This window comes from Lepidochelys olivacea, assembly GCF_965140295.1.
Source record: "Lepidochelys olivacea isolate rLepOli2 genome assembly, chromosome: 12".
Taxonomy (NCBI): domain Eukaryota; kingdom Metazoa; phylum Chordata; order Testudines; family Cheloniidae; genus Lepidochelys; species Lepidochelys olivacea.
In genome coordinates, this window is record NC_140422.1 from 22,810,534 (window position 1) to 22,832,222 (window position 21,689).

Sequence of the window (21,689 nt, forward strand, 5' to 3'; positions counted from 1 at the left end):
CATTTTTGAAGATATCCTTTTTGTCCTTTTTGAAGCAGACCTTTTATTGACAGTTGCTTCTTTAGTAGGATTTGTCTTAGGTTTGGATAAACCATTCTTTTGAGTCCTTGGGAGAAGTATTGCTTAAATTTTAAAGGGACACCAATTTGAAGACTAATCAGTTTCATCAAATGAATTTGGAATAATTTCACGTCTCTGAATTATAAAGGTGTCTTAGCTTTATGGACTTCATGGACTAGTACATGTGTACTAGAAACTTGAAAAGAGTTGATTCATCTCTCCACACAGACTTTTGTGTGGTAGTAATAGTTTGTCCTGTAATATCAAAGGATGCCTTTTTCTAACAAGATTCTCCAAGTGGCTCACTAAAGTAAGACTTCCACTTAGCTTACTGTTTGCTACATCTGTATTGATTATGGGCTTGTGTACACAGTGCATTAGTCTGCACCAGAGGAGAGCAAATTTTAGTGCTCACTAGCGTGTTGCGCACTAACTGTCCCATGTGGACCCTGCTGGTGTACACTAAAAGTCCCTCCTGATGAGTGCTAATGTAGTCTCAACACACACTTGGAAACTTTTAGTGTATGCCAGTAGGGTCCACATGGGACAGTTAATGCATGACATGCTAGTTGCGCACTAGAATTTACTTCCCTCTGGTGTGGACTAAAGCACTGTGTAGACAAGCCCTATTCCTGTTTATAGGCTGAGAGAAGAGGGACTTACTACTAGGCAGAATTATTCACTGGTAATATTTTGTCTTTGTACGCTCTTCTGACATACTAAATATTCACTTTCCCCTCTGTTTCAAGATGCTGCTTTACACAGTATTTGTACTATAAAAAATAGCCCTTCTTGCTTTGGAAGTATCTAACAGGGAAGAAGTGGATTGGCTGGTGCTTATATATGAATAACAATTCTTTTGCTTTCTTGCTTGATCAATGCTGCCTTCCCTGACTTTTTCTGATCACAGAATAGAACAAAAGAAAACTTGCCAAAAAGAAATTCGTACTCCCTGTTTTACAGATATTTACTATATTAGAGTATTACAAGAAAACAATTACTGTTGAAGAGCGGGAATCAGCACCACATCAAATTGTTGCTGTTGGAAATCATTGGAATAAACATATAGAACATTTAACAAGAGAGTTCATGAATGATCCTTACATTGTGATAACAGCTATGGAAGAAGCTTCCATATATGGAAATGTGCAACAGGTAAAAATCCAGAGATTATGCTGTTCTTCCAGGTTAAAGTTGTATAGTGGGATTCTTTACCTTATATTTAGTGAGAGTTTGCATTACATTGACAGGTTATGTATGCACATGTATCTATTTTCGTTTGCTCAAAAATAGGAAAACATTCTATAGTTTTACCATAGTAGGATGTAGAAAAGATAACAAGGGAAGTTTATTTTAGAAATGGTAACAGAAGACTATATGCAAAAATGTGTATGTTCGGTGTTTAATTTGAGATTTTAATAGTACAAAGTCTGTAGATGGATTGTTTAAAATTTCTACAGCTGTGCTTTTTTGGGGCTACGTGCTACAGATAAGGTCTTTCATTATTATTTATGACTTAAAAGTTTCAGTTAGGGTAACTTTATTCTTCTAGCCGAAATTCCCCCTGCACTTTCAGTTGTATGTAGTATTCACTCCCTATTTTCTAACTTTTGTTTGTTCTGTTTTATTTATTTAGATATGATACATGGGGGAGGAAATGTCTATCCAGAGCGCTAGACACCCTTAACATAATTTTAAAAATACAATATCATAATATCAGCTTCCCCCAACGCAAATAACCAACAGTGACATTAAATCAAACAGTATCTCAAGATATTTACTAGGGTTGTCAATTTAATTGCAGTTAATTCATGCGATTAACTCAAAAAAAAATCACAATTAAAAAAAATAATCATGATTAATCTCAGTTTTAACTGCACAGTTAAACAAGAGAATACCAATTGAAATTTATTAAATATTTTGGATGTTTTTTCTACATTTTCATATATATTCTGTTGTAATTGAAATCAGTGTATATTTTTATTACAAATATTTGCACTATAAAAACAATAAAAGAAACAGTATTTTTCAATTCACCTCATACAAGTACTGTAGTGCAATCTTTTTGTCTTGAAAGTGCAACATGCAAATGTAGATATTTTTTTTTTGTTATGTAACTGCACTAAAAAACAAAACAATGTAAACTTCAGAGCCTGCAGGTCCACTCAGTCCTACTTCTTGTTCAGCCAATCACTAAGACAAACAAGTTTGTTTACATTTACAGGAGATAATGCTGCCCTCTTCTTGTCTATAGTGTCACCAGAAAGTGAGATCAGTTATTTACGTTGCACTTTTGTAGCCGGCATTGCAAGGTATTTATGTGCCAGATATGCTAAATATTCGTATGCCCGTTCATGCTTTCGCCACCATTCCAGAGGACATACTTCCATGCTTGTTAAAAAAAAAAATGCGTTAATTAAATTTGTGTCTTTACTCCTTGGGGGAGAATTGTATGTACCCTGCTCTGTTTTACCTGCATTTTGCCATATATTTCATGTTGTAGCAGTCTTGGATTATGACTCAGCACACGTTTTTCATTTTAATAACACTTTCAATGCAGATTTGACAAACGCAAAGAAGATACCAATGTGAGATTTCTAAAAATAGCTACAGCACTCGACCCAAGGTTTAAGAATCTGAAGTGCCTTCCAAAATCTGAGAGGGATGAGGTGTGGAGCATGCTTTCAGAAGTCTTAAAAGAGCAACACTCCCTGATGCAGAAACTACATAACTCGAACCATCAAAAAAGAAAATCAACCGCCTTCTGGTGGCATCTGACTCAGATTTTGAAAATTAACATGTCAGTCTGTACTCTTTGGATTGTTATCGAGCAGAACCCATCGTCAGCATGGACACGTGTCCTCTGGAAGGGTGTTTGAAGCATGAAGGGACACATGAATCTTTAGCGCATCTGGCACGTAAATATCTTGTGATGCTGGCTATAACAATGTCATGAGAACACCTGTTCTCACTCTTAGGTGATATTGTAAACAAGAAGCAGAGAGCATTACCTCTTGCAAATGTAATCAGATTTGTTTGTCTGTGCAGTTAGCTGATCAAGAAGTAGGACTGAGTGGACGTGAAGACTCTAAAATTTTACCTTGTTTTATTTTTGAATGCAGGTTTGTCACGGTTCCTCCCCCACTCTGAACTCTAGGGTACAGATGTGGGGACCTGCATGAAAAAACCTCCTAAGCTTATCTTTACCAGCTTAGGTCAAAACTTCCCCAAGGTACAAAATATTACATCCGTTATCCTTGGACTGGCCGCTACCACCACCAAACTAATACTGGTTACTGGGGAAGAGCTGTTTGGACGCGTCCTTCCCCCCAAAATACTTCCCAAAACCTTGCACCCCACTTCCTGGACAAGGTTTGGTAAAAAGCCTCACCAATTTGCTTAGGTGACTACAGACCCAGACCCTTGGATCTTAAGAACAATGAACAATCCTCCCAACACTTGCACCCCCCTTTCCTGGGAAATGTTGGATAAAAAGCCTCACCAATTTGCATAGGTGACCACAGACCCAAACCCTTGGATCTGAGAACAATGAAAAAGCATTCAGTGTTTTACAAGAAGACTTTTAATAAAAAATAGAAGTAAATAGAAATAAAGAAATCCCCCCTGTAAAATCAGGATGGTAGATATCTTACCGGGTAATTAGATTCAAAAACATAGAGAACCCCTCTAGGCAAAACCTTAAGTTACAAAAAAGATACACAGACAGAAATAGTTATTCTATTCAGCACAATTCTTTTCTCAGCCATTTAAAGAAATCATAATCTAACACATACCTAGTTAGATTACTTACTAAAAGTTCTAAGACTCCATTCCTGTTCTGTCCCCGGCCAAGCCGACTACAGACAGACACAGACCCTTTGTTTCTCTCCCTCCTCCCAGCTTTTGAAAGTATCTTGTCTCCTCATTGGTCATTTTGGTCAGGTGCCAGCGAGGTTACCTTTAGCTTCTTAACCCTTTACAGGTGAGAGGAGCTTTCCCCTGGCCAGGAGGGATTTCAAAGGGGTTTACCCTTCCCTTTATATTTATGACAAGGTTATTTTGTACATAATTCTACATTAATAAGTCCAACTTCCATGCTAGAGATTGTACTACAGTACTTGTATTAAGTGAATTGAAAAGTACTTTTTCTTTTGTTTTTTTACAGTGCAAATACTTGTAATAAAATAAATATAAAGTGAGTATTTGTACACTTTGTATTCTGTGTTGTAATTGAAATTAATATATTTGAAAATGTAGTATACATTCAAAAATATTTAAAATAAATGGTATTCTATTGTTATTTAACAGTGCGACTAATCGTGATTAATTTTTTAATTGCTTGACAGCCCTAATATTTACAAATACCAGCAGTTATCCATAACCTGTTCCCCAAAAACCTGGATGAAAAGATGGGCATTGAAGGGTTCCCTGAAAGTCAGCAAACTTGGGATTTTTTGGATCAAGGCGAACGTGAATTTTAAAGTTGAGGAGAAGAGAATGAAGAAGAGAATGTCCGCTAGTAGCTCCCTCTTTTATACTGAATGTCTGCTAGTAGCTCCAGAGCCTCTGCTGACTGTCACTGCATATTGTTATGTGGGGTTATGCAAGGTGCAGTTCTGTCCCAGATTTGGTTTCATTTCAGGGAAGGAGTTGGCATACTTCAAGTGCTTTCTAGGTTTAGAGGTATTATTAATTCCATTGATTTTAAATATAGGAAATGTCACTTGAATCAGTAAGATCTCCAAAACCATAATGCATTCTAAGTGTACCTTCTGTATATGAATAGAAGTGATGTTTGTATAGCCTGTGCACAGTTGCGACAATTGGAATGAGCTGAGGTGTTCTTACTTACAGTTTGTAGATCGGAACACTTTGAGGATATCAAGCAACTATTGTACATAGTATAGATATGCCTTAATTGTGTGTAAAATAATGCATTATCTGTATAGTTACATAAATAGTTACGATACAGAGGTTTCATTGGCATTAATCTTGGAGGTTAATTAATAGAAGGGCAGGTACGGTGGTCAAAGGTGCATGATAAATCAATTTATCACATGCATATTGCCTTCGATTATGTGGGTGAGTTGTGGCTTTGTGTCTACCACATATATATTTATCATGGCAATATTGCTACTAGCTAAACCATCTTATTTACAACTACTCTAGGATTAGATAGGTGCAGCTTCATAACTAGCATTGATTTATGCTTTTTGATTCAGGTAGTATTAGTGCAATATATAAATGCACAAAATGCTCTGAGAGAGAACAGATATATAGCAAAATTTTTGTATGTTACGAGGCTGCTTTGTTCTACTTGACTTTATTTTGTCACTTTTATTAGGTGGTGCAACTTTGCTTGAACTGTGAGAGAACCTCTGTATTACTCCAGATACTGGATTTTACTCCCAGTAAAACTCAAAAGACCCTGATTTTCACTAATTCTGCGGATGAAACAGAAATGGTCTATAAAGTGAGTACTACAAATATTTAACTATTAACCTATAATGTATGTACTGATATGGAATGTGTTTTAAGTAGCAAGGTACAATAAGCTATAGTAATATTGTCTTGGCTTCTGAGCAGAGAGAGGAAGCGTTTGGACTTCTGGAATGGGTTTTTTCACTTCGGGAGAGAAATGATACTCTCTCCTCAGTTCCTTTGCTCAAACTTTCCAAAGCCTTTTTTAGCCATTTATAAAGTATAGTGGAGATTTCCTAACACCGTCACATAATATCATGTTTTTAGTTGCAAAAGTTTGGCAAAGCTATAAGCCATTCAGGATGAAATTTTCTATGGTGGATCTCACTGAGGTTAACACTTTTTTTTTTTTTATGGCTGTAAGTTTTAGCAAGAATGAATTCTGAGAAAGCGTTTGGTTCTGTTTTGCCCATGTTCAGTTCTTACAACCATTTCACTGAGAGTCCACACAAAAATTTGGCTATGTTAAATCTGTGAAAATTGCAATTTATACATACTCAGTAGAAGTTTGCTAGAGGCTGGCTGGCAGAAAATTTCTCAAGAGATTGTGTCTGCACTGAGTGTGTGTTGCATCTCCACATTATTTCAGTGTGCCAACTGGACTGAGTATGGTCCATAGCAGGGCTACAGGGACCAAGCAGATCTTTCCTGCAAGTTTTCCTGGACTGAGTGTGGCATCAGTTACCAGAATTCAGAGCTCTCAGTGCACCTTTTGCTGTCGCCCAAGCAGGATGAAGGAGGAGGACACAAGCTAACTTGTTCAAGTGAAAAGGGGTGGAGGTGGCAGAGGTATGCTACGGGATACTTACTGTAGGAGCTGAGGGGGACAAGGACAGATTTGAAGGTATAGGGGCAGTGGTAGCTTGGGGATAGGTAACGTGCTGGGGTAGACAAAGCATAAGAATTGATAGCCACACCCCTTCCAAAACCTTAACTAGAACCCAGGATCCCTAAATACTTAGAAATGTTAGGCTGTGAACATGTCAGTTTGGGCCCCTAGAATTAGTGGACAATTCTGACCTTAATTTGGAAGTCCCCATTCTGTAAAATGAGTATAATACTATTTTACCTCACAGGGGAGTTGTAAAGGTAAATTGATTGATTTTTGTGCTGCACTCAGAGGCTACTGTGGGAAGCATAATAGAAAAGCCTATAAGGAAATAAATACTGTATTCAAAGCAGAGTTTGTGTGGCAGTGGTAAATGGAGTCTGGGGCCAAACAGTGAATGTGTATAAGAAGACACATTGAATAAGCTGTTAGTGATAGCACTGTCTTCTGGTGCACCTAATGAGGCAGGGCCATGTAGTATGTGATCATGGAATTAAAAATATACAAAAGTATGTAAAGGAGGAGTACAAAGGAATATCACAAGCATGTAGGGACAAATTCAGAAAGTCTAAGGCACAAAGTGAGTTCTGTGTGTATAGCTATCCAACATCTTGACAGATGAAAGGAAACACGACAAAGTCAGTTAGTGGCGTTTGACAGTAGTGTGGGAGAAGAGCCCAATGTGCATATGGCAGACCTCCCCAGGGTGGTGACAGGTCCACTCGCAAGATGGAGGTCGGAGCACACTCTGCTTCTTGGCTTGCCTGTGACTCAGCCTGGGCTCTCTGATGGCTCTCCATGATGACTGCTCCAGCCTTGACCCAGCTTCTCCAGACCGAGCAGTTGTGGGCAGGGTTTTCCCAGTTGTCAGGTGGGAATGCTGAATCTCCTGAGACCTTGCTTGACCTTGTCACTGTATTGGAGCTTTGGCCTTCCTCTGCATTGCAGGTAGTACTTCAGTTGGCCAGAGATCACAGCCTTTGGCAGACGATCTTGAGGCATACGCTCCATGTCTCTTAAAGCCTGCAAGCGTCCAGCATAGACTGTAGGCCAGTTCTCTCGAGGATCTCATTGTTAGTGATCCGTTGGTTTCAAGTGACTCCAAGGATTTTTCTGAGACTGTGAAGGTAGAAACTGTTCAAGCTTCACTCCTGCTAGGAGTATGTGACCCAGCTTTTACTGCCGTAAAGGAAGGTACTGAGGATGCAAGCCTGATAAACGGGCACCTTTGTATTCCCGGTTAGCAGCTTGTTCCAGACACGACGTAAGTTTGCCAAAGGTGACAAGAGCTTTGCCAATTCTTGCATCAAATTCTCTATCAAGGCTAAATGAGCTAGTTAAAGTTGAGCCAAGATAGCAGAAGTGATCCACGTTGTCCAGAGCTTCATTATTGATGTAGATTTTAGGTGGGCTGTTGGTGCCCTGTGACTTGACAGCTGTTCTCTTGGTACTGATTACTATGTAAAACTTGATACATTCATCAGAGAGCTTGTTTATCATGAGTCCCATGTAGCAAGGGACATAAAAAGCAATAAAAAGAGGCTCTATAGATACATTAGAAATAAGAGAAAAAGAAAGGAAAGTGCAGGTCCTCTACTTAGTGGGGAAGGAGAGCTAATAATGGACAATATCAAGAAGGCTGAGGTATTCAATGCCTCTTTTCATTTTTGACTAAAAAAGTAAATTGGGACTGGATACATTAATACAATTAATGACAAGAGGGAAGGAAATATTTAGATAAGTAAGAGGTATTCTAGTCAGCAGGGCCTGATGAAATGCATCTTAGGGACCTTAAGTAACTAGCTGAAACGATCTCAGAACCATTAGCAATATCTTTGAGAAATTATGGAAGACGGTAGATGTCCCAGAGGACTGGAGGAGGGCAAACATAGTGCCTGTCTTTAAAAAGCTGAAAATAGAGGACCCTGAGAATTATCAACCAGTCAGCCTAACTTTGATACCCAGAAAGATACTGGTACAAATTCTTAAGCAAACATTTTGTTAGCACCTAGAGTATAATAGGGTTATAAGGAATAGGTAACATGAATTTGGCAAGAGCAAATCATGCCAAATCAACCTAATTTCCTCCTATAACAGGGTTAGTGGATGGGGGAAGCAGTAGATGGGATATGTCTTCATTTTAGTAAGGCTTTTGACACAGTCTCACATGATATTTTCATGAGCAAGCAAGGGAAATGTCATCTAGATCAGGGGTCTCAAACTCAAATGACCAAAAGGGCCACATGAGGACTAGTGCATTGGCCCGCGGGATGCATTACTGACACCCCCCCCCTCGCTGGCCCCGCCCCACTCCACCCCTTCCATGAGACCCCGTCGCTGCCCTGCCCCCATTCTAGCCCCCTCCCTGCCCTCGTGGGGTGCAGCAGGGGTGTGGGGTGTGGCAGGGAGTTGAGGTGCAGGAGGTGTTCAGGGGGCTCAGGGCAGGGAGTGCAGGAGGTGTGCAGGGGGCACAGGGCAGGGAGGTGGGGTGCAGGAGGGATGAGGGGTGTGGCAGGGGGGTCAGGGTGCTGGGGTACTAGGGGGAAAAATACTGGTGGGGTCCCATAGGAGTATGTCCTGGCTCTGGTACTATTCAGTATCTTCATTAGTAACTTGAATAATGGAATGGAGACTATGCTCATAAAATTTGTGGATGACACCAAGCTGGGAACTGTTGGCACTTCGGAGGACAGGGTTAGAATTCAAAATCATCTTGATAAAGTAGATAATTGGTCTGAAATTAACAAGATGACATTCATAGAATCATAGAATATCAGGGTTGGAAGGGACCCCTGAAGGTCATCTAGTCCAACCCCCTGCTCGAAGCAGGACCAATTCCCAGTTAAATCATCCCAGCCAGGGCTTTGTCAAGCCTGACCTTAAAAACCTCTAAGGAAGGAGATTCTACCACCTCCCTAGGTAACGCATTCCAGTGTTTCACCACCCTCTTAGTGAAAAAGTTTTTCCTAATATCCAATCTAAACCTCCCCCGCTGCAACTTGAGACCATTACTCCTCGTTCTGTCATCTGCTACCATTGAGAACAGTCTAGAGCCATCCTCTTTGGAACCCCCTTTCAGGTAGTTGAAAGCAGCTATCAAATCGCCCCTCATTCTTCTCTTCTGCAGGCTAAACAATCCCAGCTCCCTCAGCCTCTCCTCATAACTCATGTGTTCCAGACCCCTAATCATTTTTGTTGCCCTTCGCTGGACTCTCTCCAATTTTCCACATCCTTCTTGAAGTGTGGGGCCCAAAACTGGACACAGTACTCCAGATGAGGCCTCACCAATGTCGAATAGAGGGGAACGATCACGTCCCTTGATCTGCTCGCTATGCCCCTACTTATACATCCCAAAATACCATTGGCCTTCTTGGCAACAAGGGCACACTGCTGACTCATATCCAGCTTCTCGTCCACTGTCACCCCTAGGTCCTTTTCCGCAGAACTGCTGCCTAGCCATTCGGTCCCTAGTCTGTAGCTGTGCATTGGGTTCTTCCGTCCTAAGTGCAGGACCCTGCACTTATCCTTATTGAACCTCATCAGATTTCTTTTGGCCCAATCCTCCAATTTGTCTAGGTCCTTCTGTATCCTATCCCTCCCCTCCAGCGTATCTACCACTCCTCCCAATAAAGACATGTGCAAAGTACTACACTTAAGGAAAGATCAAAATCACAACTACAAGATGGGGAATAAGTGGCTAGGCAGTAGTTTTGCTGAAAAGAATCTGGGGTTTATAGTGGATCACAAATTGAATATGAGTCAATGATGTGATGCAATAATAAAAGGGCTAATATAATTCTGTAGCATATTAATAGGAGTGTTGCTTGTATGACATGGGAGGTCATTGTCCTGCTGTGCTTGGTACTAGTGAGTTCTTTGAGTGATGATGCTGTGGGTGTTCCACTTCAGGTTTTCATGCATCCCTGTGCTCGTAATTGAAGATTTGTGGTAGCTGTGCCCAGTTGAGTCGCACATGTGTGGTCCCCCTTTCATGTGACCTCGGGGTTATCTGGTGCTGTTCACCCACCCCCTGCTCAGTTCCTTCTCTTCTGCCTTTGGCTTGAGTAAGAGCAGCTAGCAGCACCTCAATGTCCTTTACTGTTAGCAAAGTTTTTGCTAGTTAGCCGTAGTTTCTTAGTTGTTATAGTTCGTGTTCTTCCATGTTAATTTTCTTTCTGAGGGGGGGGGGCGGAAATCTTTTCCCCTTAGATTAGAAAGTTAGCTTTCCAGTTGGTGTCAGTTAGAGTAGAAATTTTAGTTTTCCCTCCTGGGGGGGAAATGCTTCTCTGAGGGGGATGCCTGGTTCCCTGGTCTTTAAATGCTGCCTCACCTGCAGACTTTCAATACCCGTCTCAGACGGGCACTCTGTGTTTGCTGCCTCGGCAAGACACACATTCCTCAAAAGTGCTTGCGCTGTCACAGTCTAAAAGTCTGGACCAGGAAAGCAAGAGACCTACAATTCAGACTCCTTCTCAGGGAGAAGTCACTCTGTTCAGCCTCTAAGCCAAAAGCAAGGACACCTTCAGGACACAGGTCACCCATGGCCCTACCTCCATGGATCAGACTCAACACTACCCCGCAAAGAAGGTGGCCAAAAAAAAAAAAAAGTGAGTCACCATGCCATCCTGGGAATCAGCCAAGAAACAGCATTCCTCAAATGGGTAAACCTATTGGCACCGACCGCACCAACCTTTTCTGTGTCCAAAGTTGTGGGATCAACAGAGCAAAAGACCCCAAGTGGGCTAGCTCTGATACAGGCAATAAGGGGAAACTGAAACCCCATGCCATCAGCACTTCCGCAGATGATGGTGCCACCTAGTGCTGGCACCACTCACTTGGTGCACAAACCACATCGACAGTGATGCTGCAACAGTTGGTACCAACCGCTATGACTTCAGTGGTACTAATGCCACCAACACTGCAGCAATTACTGTGTCAATAAGACCTCATTATCATCTCGATGCCGGAGCCTCCTATTCTCAGTACCAACATTACTCCAGCACACTTGGTACTAAGCCACCTCATCACTCTGCCTCGATCTGTTCCTCCATTCTCAAGCGATGAAGAGGATGAAGGGGAAATATACTCCCCACAACATTCTTCCCCCATTCATGTTCTCATCAGACCAGATCCTCTGCACAGGAGATACTCTGCTGAACCTAAGGATCATCACTGGTACGGGCACCCATGGATGCCACCGATGCCCTTTCCGATAGAGTGGCTGTATTGGAGCCCATGGGTGACATGTCCCCCACAACACAAACTTGCCAGTCCACCCAGAGTGAGCACACTTCAGTCACCTTCACCTTTGGTACTGGGTCCACCCGAACCTACAGAACAGGGGGCTGAAGAAGAGGAAGAATTTTCTGACCAGGAGACGACACTAGCAACCCACTTCTCATCCTCCCTTGACAACTCCATCATGCCACCATCTCCCAATGTGAGAGATGATTTCAAACAATTTCAGGACCTTTATAAGAGAGTTGTGAGCTCACTGGACGTTTCACTAGAAGTAGTCCAGGAAGCATAGCATAAACTCCTAGACATTTTACAGACATTGACCTTGTCCAAAATCACTGTTCCCATGAACAATGTGATTATGGAACCAATTAAATCAATCTGGCAGACCCCAGCAACAATCCCACCTACTTGCAAGAGGTCTGATTAAAAAAATATTATGTGCCTGCGAAGGAAATAGTTCCTCTTGCACCCAACGTCAAATTCTTTGGTGGTGGATGCGGTCAGTGAATGGGGCATTCATAACCCCCAAAATATACCATATGACAGGGATTGGAAGAGACTATCTTTTTGGCCGTAAGGTATACTCTTCTGCCACTCTCTACACCTCAGGATTACGAAGCATTACTCACCAAGTATGATCACAATAACTACTCCAAACTCTCAGAATTTATTGAATTTATTCCTGAAGAGAGAAAAGAACAATTCAAGTCCATTATTTCAGAAGGACATCTCATCACCAGGAGTGCATTACAGGCCATCCTGGATTCTGTAGACATGGCAGCCAGGTCCGTAACCACTGCAGAAGTGATGCGAAGGGCTTCTTGGTTATATCTTTCTGGATTTCCCAGAGAGGTGCCATCCGTGCTGGAAGATCTGCCATTCGAAGGACCAAAACTCTTTGCAGCCAAAACAGATGAGTCTCTTCACATGCTCAAGGAATCGAGGGCGACACTGAGATCCCTAGGCTTCTATATACCTGGGACCAAGAAAAGACAGGGTAAATAGTATAACCCATAGAGATTCTGGTTCACTTCTTATACTCAGCCCCACAGACAATATTAACAACAGGGCCGAAAAGAGAGACCTACGGGGAGGCGACAACTCCCACCGCCGTCTGCTACGTCTCAACACCCCGCATCTAGATGGCAAATTCGAGACTTTGGTTTGAGGGTCCAAGATCCCCCCACTTCTTTTAGTGTTGGAACCACTGATCATCTCCCAACCATTCGGAGATCGTTTAACTCCTTTTTAACCAATCTGGCAGTCCATAACAACACTACTGCTAGTGCAAGAACTAGAATTAATTGGAGCCTACCTCAGTTCTCCTCAGGTGATGCCCTCTGTACCACAGCAACAATTCCTAACTTTCACCAATCTGATCTCCACAACACTAAACAGTCTGCAGTTAACTGCCAGGACTTGCCTGCAACTGTTGGGCCACATAGTGGCCATGACTTTCATTCTCAAGCATGCAAGACTACACATATAGTATCTACAATCCTGGCTCCAGACGAAATCCCACACAGGCACAATATAAACGAACACCTCACAAGGCCAAACAAGATAAAATATTCCCAACTCTGGTGGACACAACCAGACACGTATGCATGGGGTGCCTTTTGTACACCACTCCTAGGTTGGGGAGCACATCTGAACTCTCATTCTATCCAGGGCCGTTAAGTCCCTTCTGCACATAAATATTTTAGAACTATGAGCTGTTCACAATGTGCACTCCCTCTTCTTACCCATCACCAAAGACAAGACCATATAAGTCTTCACAGACAACTTGGCATGCACATTTTATGTAAAACAGATAAGGGGCGGGGGGCAGCACTCTCACACTGCCTGTGCATAGAAGTCATGCAGTTTTGGCACTGGTGCATCACACACAATATCCATATCATAGCATCATACCTACGTGGATGCCAAAACACCACAGCAAATGCACTAAGCAGGAATTTTTCTCAGGACCGTGAGTGGGAACTGGACACACGTGTGCTACACAGTGTATTCAAGCATTGGGAGTTACCAACAGTAGAGCTTTTTGCAACTGCACAGAACACTGAATGTCCTCAGTTTTGCTCCAGAGCAGGGCTGGGCCTTCACTCATTAGGTGATGCCTTTCTTATCAAATGGGATGCTCCCCTCCTATACCTTCCCCCCCCACCCCGCTCCTGACGTGGGTGCTTCACAAGATCAGACTGGAAAAGTCCAAAGTTATCCTGATATTCCCCGTGTGGCCTCAACAAACCTGGTTCCCTTACACAGGCAACCTTAATTTTGCCACATCTTCACTTCTTTGTGTTTGACTTTGAAACCTCAACACACTTTTCCAAGGGAGTTTTTGTATGTAATTTCATTTACAGTATGTACATAGTTGCTATTTCAAAAAATGCCTAAAAATAGCAAAAGCACAAGAACGCTTATCCACATATAGCATTCCTTTCTGAGCTCCAGCAAAACATTTTTATCTTCATATTTCCAAGTAGCTTTGGTTTGTCTCATTCCCCAAGAACATTAAAACCCTTGTTTAAGGTTTCAGCTTGACAATCAGTCAGAATTCTCAGGTATCAGTCAAAATCATATCCCCTAGGCCAGTGCAGTCCACCTGTCATTGCGTGGCTTCACAGGTCTCATTACATTTGAAAATAACCTCTACATTTGAGACAAAACAATGGTGTGGCAACTGTAATCCACTCAAGGATCTTAATCACTTAATCATAATCTCTATCTTCATGAAATTTGGAGGTATAAAGTAGCTTTTAACGCTTTATGTAGTTGAGATAGGACATTTCAAATAGGTGACTTTTCAGTTAATTGTTCTCTTATTTTTGCCACCTTAGTTTCATGTTCGACTGCTAGTAAGTGTTTTAAGCCATGTGTGCCAAATCAGTTGAAAAATATTTTAAGTGGAATACTGTTAGCAAAAATGTTGAAACAGAATTTTGTAGTACAGGTTGAAGTGGAATACTAATTCAAGAGAACACCTTTTTAAAAATTGATTATTTCAGTTATTAAAAACGTGCTATTTAAAGAGATCCATTTTCCCGATTGAATCATTTGGCCTCTGGCAGCTGGCTCTGTTAGTCATTTGTTTTATTAGTGTCTAGACAGAAAATTACTTGACACATCTGTGCCTTGAGGTATCAGAAAGTATTAGTGTGTTCCTTTTGACTCAGTAGAGTTTGAAAGGAAAAAATCTGAATGTGTAATAATTAATTACAGATGAAAACAGTATCATTTATTTCAATATTTCAAGATGTTATGCATCTCATGAGCGTTAATATATCTGAAAAATTGTTAACATATTAGTAGCAGAAAATCCTGTACATGCACAGGATGCAATTTTTGAATACTTTTGATAATTTATTTGAGAGATTTTTTTCTAGCTCTAATCAGAATGGAGGACTAAGTCCATAGAAAGTTGAAATCTTCTGTAGAAGCTATTTTTGGGTTACCCATGCACTCAAAACACAAAAACACAAAACACAAAAACATTTAAATAGAATTCTGAGCATTTTTATATCAGAGGATTGACTTTAAATAAGAAAAACACCACGTTTATTTTAATAAACAAAAAGCCTGTTTACCTAAAAATATTAAACTAAAGAATGATTGAAGTTAAAGTTACAAAGCAGAATTATTTCTAAATAGAAGATTTTGTGGGTACCCCTTCTACATATGACCCCAGGAGGTATGTAATGTACCAGTAGCACAAGAACATTTTGTTTCAGCTAGAGTAATGGTTGGTAATCAGATTTCATTTGTGTAGTATATTTCTGGAAAAACTCATAACTCTTTTATGTTTCATCATTAGGCAGTGGAGAGTAGTTCCATATTCTGCTTGAAAGTACACAAACAAATTGAATTTCATTTCAAATATGCCGTAGAGCAATGGAAAAAAAAATTTAGTTCTGGCACCCATGTTGTGTTAGGTAAGTACATTCCTTTTTGAGTTTGTCATTTAAAAATTTTTGGGGTCTTTGCTGTAACGTTGTTTTTAAAGAATATGTCTCTAGACAGTGGTATTTCACAGTTGTTGACTCTATATAAGAACTCATGGATAAATGTTTAATTTACTTACGTTACTAAAACGAGAAAGCAGCTTAAGAATGCCGCTAAAAGTTTCATTTGCCAATTCTTGGCTATATGTCACTTTCTGTGTGTGGATCATGCACCACTCTAAATACTCATTGCTAGGTTATGCCAGTTTTTCTACAGGAGGCAACTGGCTCTGAATTTTGGCAGTCTGGTGTGGATTAGTAACTCAGATAAAAGCTGCCTCGTTTTCAGTGAAGCTAACTCAAGCTAGGGATCAGAGTAACAGCCGTGTTAGTCTGTATTCGGAAAAAGAAAAGGAGTACTTGTGGCACCTTAGAGACTAACCAATTTATTTGAGCATAAGCTTAGTTTACGAAAGCTTATGCTCAGATAAATTGGTTAGTCTCTAAGGTGCCACAAGTACTCCTTTTCTTCAAGCTAGGGAAGTTCTTTGGTAGAGTCACAACTTGGGGCCAGGAGGAACTTTTCTTCCCTTTGTCCCTTTTGTTTCACTGCTGGACAACTTTTTATAGTGTACTTATTCTTATTGTCTTAAAGTTGAAGTCTTTTTCCCCTGTGTTTTTAGAGCAGTCGTCTTAGCCATTTATGTATTACAAAATTTTCATAGTGGTCTATGCTGAGCCTGGTTGCCAGTGCTCATACAAAAGCTTGTCCTTTGATCTCCTGGCTTGCATCTGGGCTTCAGTGGTTGTCTCCACACTTTATTTTAACAGAGGGAAAAATCAGTCATTTGGACTTCAAGCAATTTGACAGTCAGAATCCTATGCATTATCGAAAGCACACCTTTGAAAATAAAGGATTACAAAGCTATATTTTCATATACTCGAGAAGATAATTTACTGTGTGGCTTCATTAAGACAAATAAAGATTAACTGGTTAAATGTCTTGTCAACTATACCTGTAAAATGGGATGAATATCCTTGCTTTTCTTCTACTCTGAAAATAGTATCTTTTCCAAACACATTCTCTTTCTGCTTAATGGTTCTGGAGTCCTGAAAGACATAAAATGTTTTTATAAGAGATTTGTATTTGGCAGTTGCTGGCTTCCAAGAACAATGTAGTCTCTTCCAGGGTGATGCTTTCATGACTAAAATTTCGATATCAAAAGTCTTGTAAAATCATTTAAGTATCTGATACTTGCTGCAGTGTGACTTGCTTTTCCCAATAAATCTTTGTCAGTAGTGTACTGATGAATGCATGACAGATGAATTGGAACTGACTTCCATCTAGATCAGGGATGGGCAAACTTCTTGGCCCACGGGCCACATCAGGGTTACAAAACTATATGGAGGGCCGGGTAGGGAAGGCTGTCTCTCTCCAAACAGCCTGGCCCGTACCCTTTATCCGCTCCTTCCCGCTTCCTGCCCCCCGACTGCCCCCTCTCGGGACCCCACCCTCTATCCTACTGCCCCTTCTCCCTGTCCCCTGACTGCCCTGCCTATCCAACCGCCCCCCAGGTCCCTGTCTCCTAACTGCCCTGACCCTTATCCACACCCATTCCCCTTAACAGACACCCTGGGACTCGCACACCTATCCAGCCCCCCCCCATTCCCTGACTGGCCCCCTCCCCTTGAACATCCGCCCCATCCAACTGCCCCCTGCTCCCTGTCCCCTGACTGCCCCCCGGGACCTCCCGTTCTCTTACCATACTGGAGCTAGCCATGCTGCTGTGCTCCTGAGGCTGCGGGGGAGGGGAACAGTGGGAGAGGGGTCGGGGGCTAGCCTCCCCGGCCAGGAGCTGAGCAGCCAGACAGGACGGTCCTGCGGGCCGTAGTTTGCCCACCTCTGATCTAGATTGACTCTTTCTCAAGTGTCTTTTATGGCAGTTGAGGGATCCATAGTAAAGACACTTGGAAACTCCTCATAGTTTGAGAGGATCTTGCCTCATAGCAACCAGGATATCAGAATTCAACAATCCAGGTTCAGATATTAGGTTTATGATTATCAATCTTCAAATTCTTCATTTCTCTCAGATCTCTGGATTGAAAAATACTATGCTTCTGCAGTACAGTCTCCCTGAGTGGAGAACCAGAATTCAGTGCCCACCAAAGAAAATGAGACTCTAACCCTGTAGCCTTTCCCCATTAGGCGATGTCTAACATATTTCTTGATATTCTGACCACTAAAACTCAAAACAGATGGGCGCAGAAAGTAATTTTCAGATAATATCCAATTGAGATGCAAGAGAATCACCCCACTTCTTTTTTAGCTCATCGTCTCTATCCTCCATTGCAAAGAAATGTTTTGCAATTTTCCAGGCCATTCAGAACTTCCAAAATTTTTGAATATCATCTCGTGTGCCTTCAGAAGAATGGTTTTTTATTTACTCTGGATTATTTGTGGAAGCAGAGATGACCAGAGACTTTCATCCAGTCTTACACTAGTCACTTTTCAATTAGTATGCTGTAGCTGAGCTCTGCTAGGTCCACCAAGTCTGAGACCCGGGGGTTAGTAACCACTGGTGCAGTTTATTCACAGGCTTGTTCCTACCACCGCTTCACCGTGTACAGTTGATCTTTTACCATCTGGAGGCGGGAAGGAGGGAAGAGCTACCTCCCTGCTTCCACTCCCTGTCTTTTCCCTTTCTTTCTGCTCCCCCTTTGACTTTCTTCCCCTGCGGCTTTTACATAGCCCCAGGCTAATTAGGTAACAGCTGTCCCTGCTTCCCTAATTAGGGCCAGGTTATCTCAAGCCAGCTCTGAATCAGCAATCCTTTGCCCAGCACCCTGTCGCTTATGCCTAAAAGTGACCCAGATAATTACCTGTTCTCCGTAGATCTGAAGTTGTTACATTCATTTCATTCTCTCCAAATACTCTTATATTTCCTCATTTTCTGATAGGTAACAAATGTTAACCTTGGGCTTCCTTTCAGTCCCAGCATCTGTTTTCCAAGTTCTGTGATCATGCTCTTGTGACTGAGAAAAGGGTAACCAAATTTACCATTGCCATTGATGTTTGCTTTTCGATCAAAACTTTCTTGGTTGAAATGGTCATGTACTTGTAGAAAAGCTCATGTTAGACATGTCAAGATCAACTCAACCTCTAAGTGCAGGTTTTGGTTTGTTTGAGGTTTTCTTTGTTTGTTTTGGACTTTGGCGGGGAGGGAGTGAGCGAAAAGGGGAAACAAGAACTTGCATTCAAAAATAGAAGAAATACAGGTGTATGTCAGAGTGATTCCCATTTTGTCTACAAATTTCTAAAAGCGACAGTTGCTACACCTCTTCATGATGATAGCTTTCTTTTAGGGCACAGACACATAGGAACTTCCTCAAAGACTGCTGCAATTTTTTCTTCTTCAGAGCAGGAATTTCTAGCACCAGAATCGACTTAGCATTGCCAAAGAACATTCATATTTCATCAAGCTTCCTGATTGCCCAGATGTTGAACCTAGATGGGTGTCCATCACAGAAAATATTTTAAAAAAGGAGTTTAAGCATTAACTGTCACATGCAAAGCAGCTGCCAAGAAAGTGTTTTCCAAAAACTCAAACTATTCCACAATTGAACTGGAATGTAACAAAAACAGGATGGGGTGAGGTACATCAAGCCGGTATAAAAAGCTAAGATCAGAAGCAATAAAATTTTATTCTTGAGTTAGCAAAAAAATGTTCATTCTAATGGAATGGTGAACCCTCATAATGATAGACTGTAGTTGCATCATGTCTCAGGATGAGTGGCAGATACATAAGTCACCATTTCAGATGATAACACCTGTGTGGGACATGTCTCAGGTGAATCTTTTTGCCTTTCAATCCAATGAAAAGATTACCAGCTCTTGTTCCAGGCGCTGAGAGAAACATCTCTCACAGATGCCTTCTCCTTTTCATTGTAGTATCTTTTTCATAACTTCCTCTTTACTCACTTTTTGCTTGAATTGTGGGGAAGATCTATGCTAACAAGGATAGAATAATTGTCAATGCTCAGTGCTGACTTTGGAAACCTTTTTTTCCATAACAGTTAAAGATGTCTTTTAGGATCTGATAAATTGGAAAATGAGTCATGAAAATGCCGGTTTTTCTCAACCTCCTTCAGGAGCTCCCTCTTCAATATTTGGGTGTCAAAAGATGGAGCCTAGCTGCACAGTATTTGAGATGTTGTAGAATTTGGTTAATCACCAGAAGCTGATGCCATTCTTTTTAATACCTAGGAAGAAGTCTACCATGTACCAGCTTATGTACCAACTGACTTGGGAAGCTTTCTTTCGTTGGTGTATGGTAGACCTTACAGCATAAATAACCTATATCTCCTGTCTGTTAATTCCCTCTGGCAGCATTTGAAAGACCTCAATGCAAGCCACTTCCACATTCAGTTTTCACTTCATGGATATGAGTTTAGAGTTTAGTTTGTTGTACTTTGTACATATATGTTTCCTGTTTCCTTAAGACAGTTTCTCTTTTGAGGTCCTCTTTGTGAACTCCCCTGGAACAATGGATCCCATGGGTCTGTGCTTTATTTTGGGCTAAACTGTTTTTGTAATTACTGTGCTGTAAATTTGGAGGAAATGTGTTGAAGTTCAAAAACATCAAGCTGAAAAACTGCTGCTTCAGATTGATTGTTTGCAATGTTGTTGTAGCAGTGTTTTGTCCCAGGATATTGGAAGGACAAGCTGGGTGGGTGAGGTAAAAGGTTGGTCCAATAAAAGATATTACTTCCCCCACCTTGTTGTTTCTAATTGAGACACCTTTTCTGGGGATGCAGAAGGGTTAAACCCTGGGCATTGTTCAGCACCTCTGGTATTGGATTATCTATTTTATTTTATTGGAGCTGTTCTGTAAATGTCTTCATGAAGATCTGTTTGTCATCCATTTTACTTTATACGATTTCTGCTCTTAGATCATTTGTTGCAAACAGCATGATACAGTGACCTCTTCCTCCTCCTCCTCGTTACTATTCTTTAATATAAGTTCAGGGTAAGGAATTGGTCTGTTGAATGGAAAAAGAGAAGACACATCTTAACATACTAAAATTACCTGTGATAAAAATTTGTCACCTCTTCCTCTATCCTGGGTTCTTATTTTTTGGTGTGTGTAAAGTTTCTTGACTGAGAGCAAAGGGTTTAAGTAATACCTGTTGTAAGAATGTTTATGGAAGACAGGAAATCCTTTTACCTTCAGATTCTTGAAAACTAGTCATCTCATAGAGGATGAGGGAGAGAACAGCTATAACAAATACAATTACTATTAAGTAATGTGCCTTTTTCTGTAATATTTTATAGTACTTATGCATGATGTGTATATTTCAAATTTTTTTCTTTTACAGTTTTAACTGATGACTGCATGCCGTCCTTGGGAATTACTGATGCAACTTGTGTGGTTCATTTTAGTTTTCCTGCTTCTCCAAGAGTCTTTGGTGTGCGCTTACACAGCATGTCTGATAACTTCCAGAATGTACTAGAACAGGTTTGAGTGGCTTTTAGTGGGCATTTTACTTTTGCTGGCTAGCATTCATTTATTAACAGTAACATTTTGCCACATGACTATTAAAGAACTTCTAAAGCCTAAAAATAAATTTCTTCCACTTTTGCTGAAGGGTTCCTCTGTAGAGCAAGTATATACAAAGGCAAAATCAATCTTATTGCTGACAGAAAGAAATGGATGCCATGCAGTTGGTGTACTGCGTTATTTAGAACACACAGAAGCTAAAATTCCACCGGAACTGTGTGACTTTACAGCGGGGGTGCTTGAGGCTAAAGAAGATATGAAACTTGCAAGGCCTCTTTGTCAGTACCTTAAAAGATCTGGTGTTTGCAAGTAAGAAAATATCAAGTTTATGCTAACAAGTTTACTTAATGTCTTCTGCTTTGAATGACTGTTACTAGTTGTTTGATAATAATTCCCTTTGGAGAATTGTATTCAGGTTAGATTTGCAGTCATGTTTCTTTTGCTTCCATCTGGTGATAAGCATTCTATCATATTTAACAGTAAAAAGTGTTCATGTGCCTCCATGGGACAGCAGATATCTTTGGAAGTTATAACATTACTTCCCTGCCTGCCAACTAGTTTTCCTCTGATAGTGAA

At 40.9% G+C, this 21,689-nt stretch overlaps 1 protein-coding gene across 1 annotated transcript in view; it reads left to right on the top strand.

Moving 5' to 3' along the window:
* The window catches only part of TDRD12 (tudor domain containing 12), a 119,957-nt gene that overhangs the window by 49,016 nt on the left and 49,252 nt on the right, over window positions 1–21,689 (top strand). Inside the window, exons 17-21 of the mRNA XM_084645049.1 lie at window positions 1,024–1,215; window positions 5,405–5,533; window positions 15,429–15,546; window positions 20,932–21,071; window positions 21,202–21,422. Coding sequence (XP_084501175.1) covers window positions 1,024–1,215; window positions 5,405–5,533; window positions 15,429–15,546; window positions 20,932–21,071; window positions 21,202–21,422 — 800 coding nt within the window. The remainder of the gene's footprint in view (window positions 1–1,023; window positions 1,216–5,404; window positions 5,534–15,428; window positions 15,547–20,931; window positions 21,072–21,201; window positions 21,423–21,689) is intronic.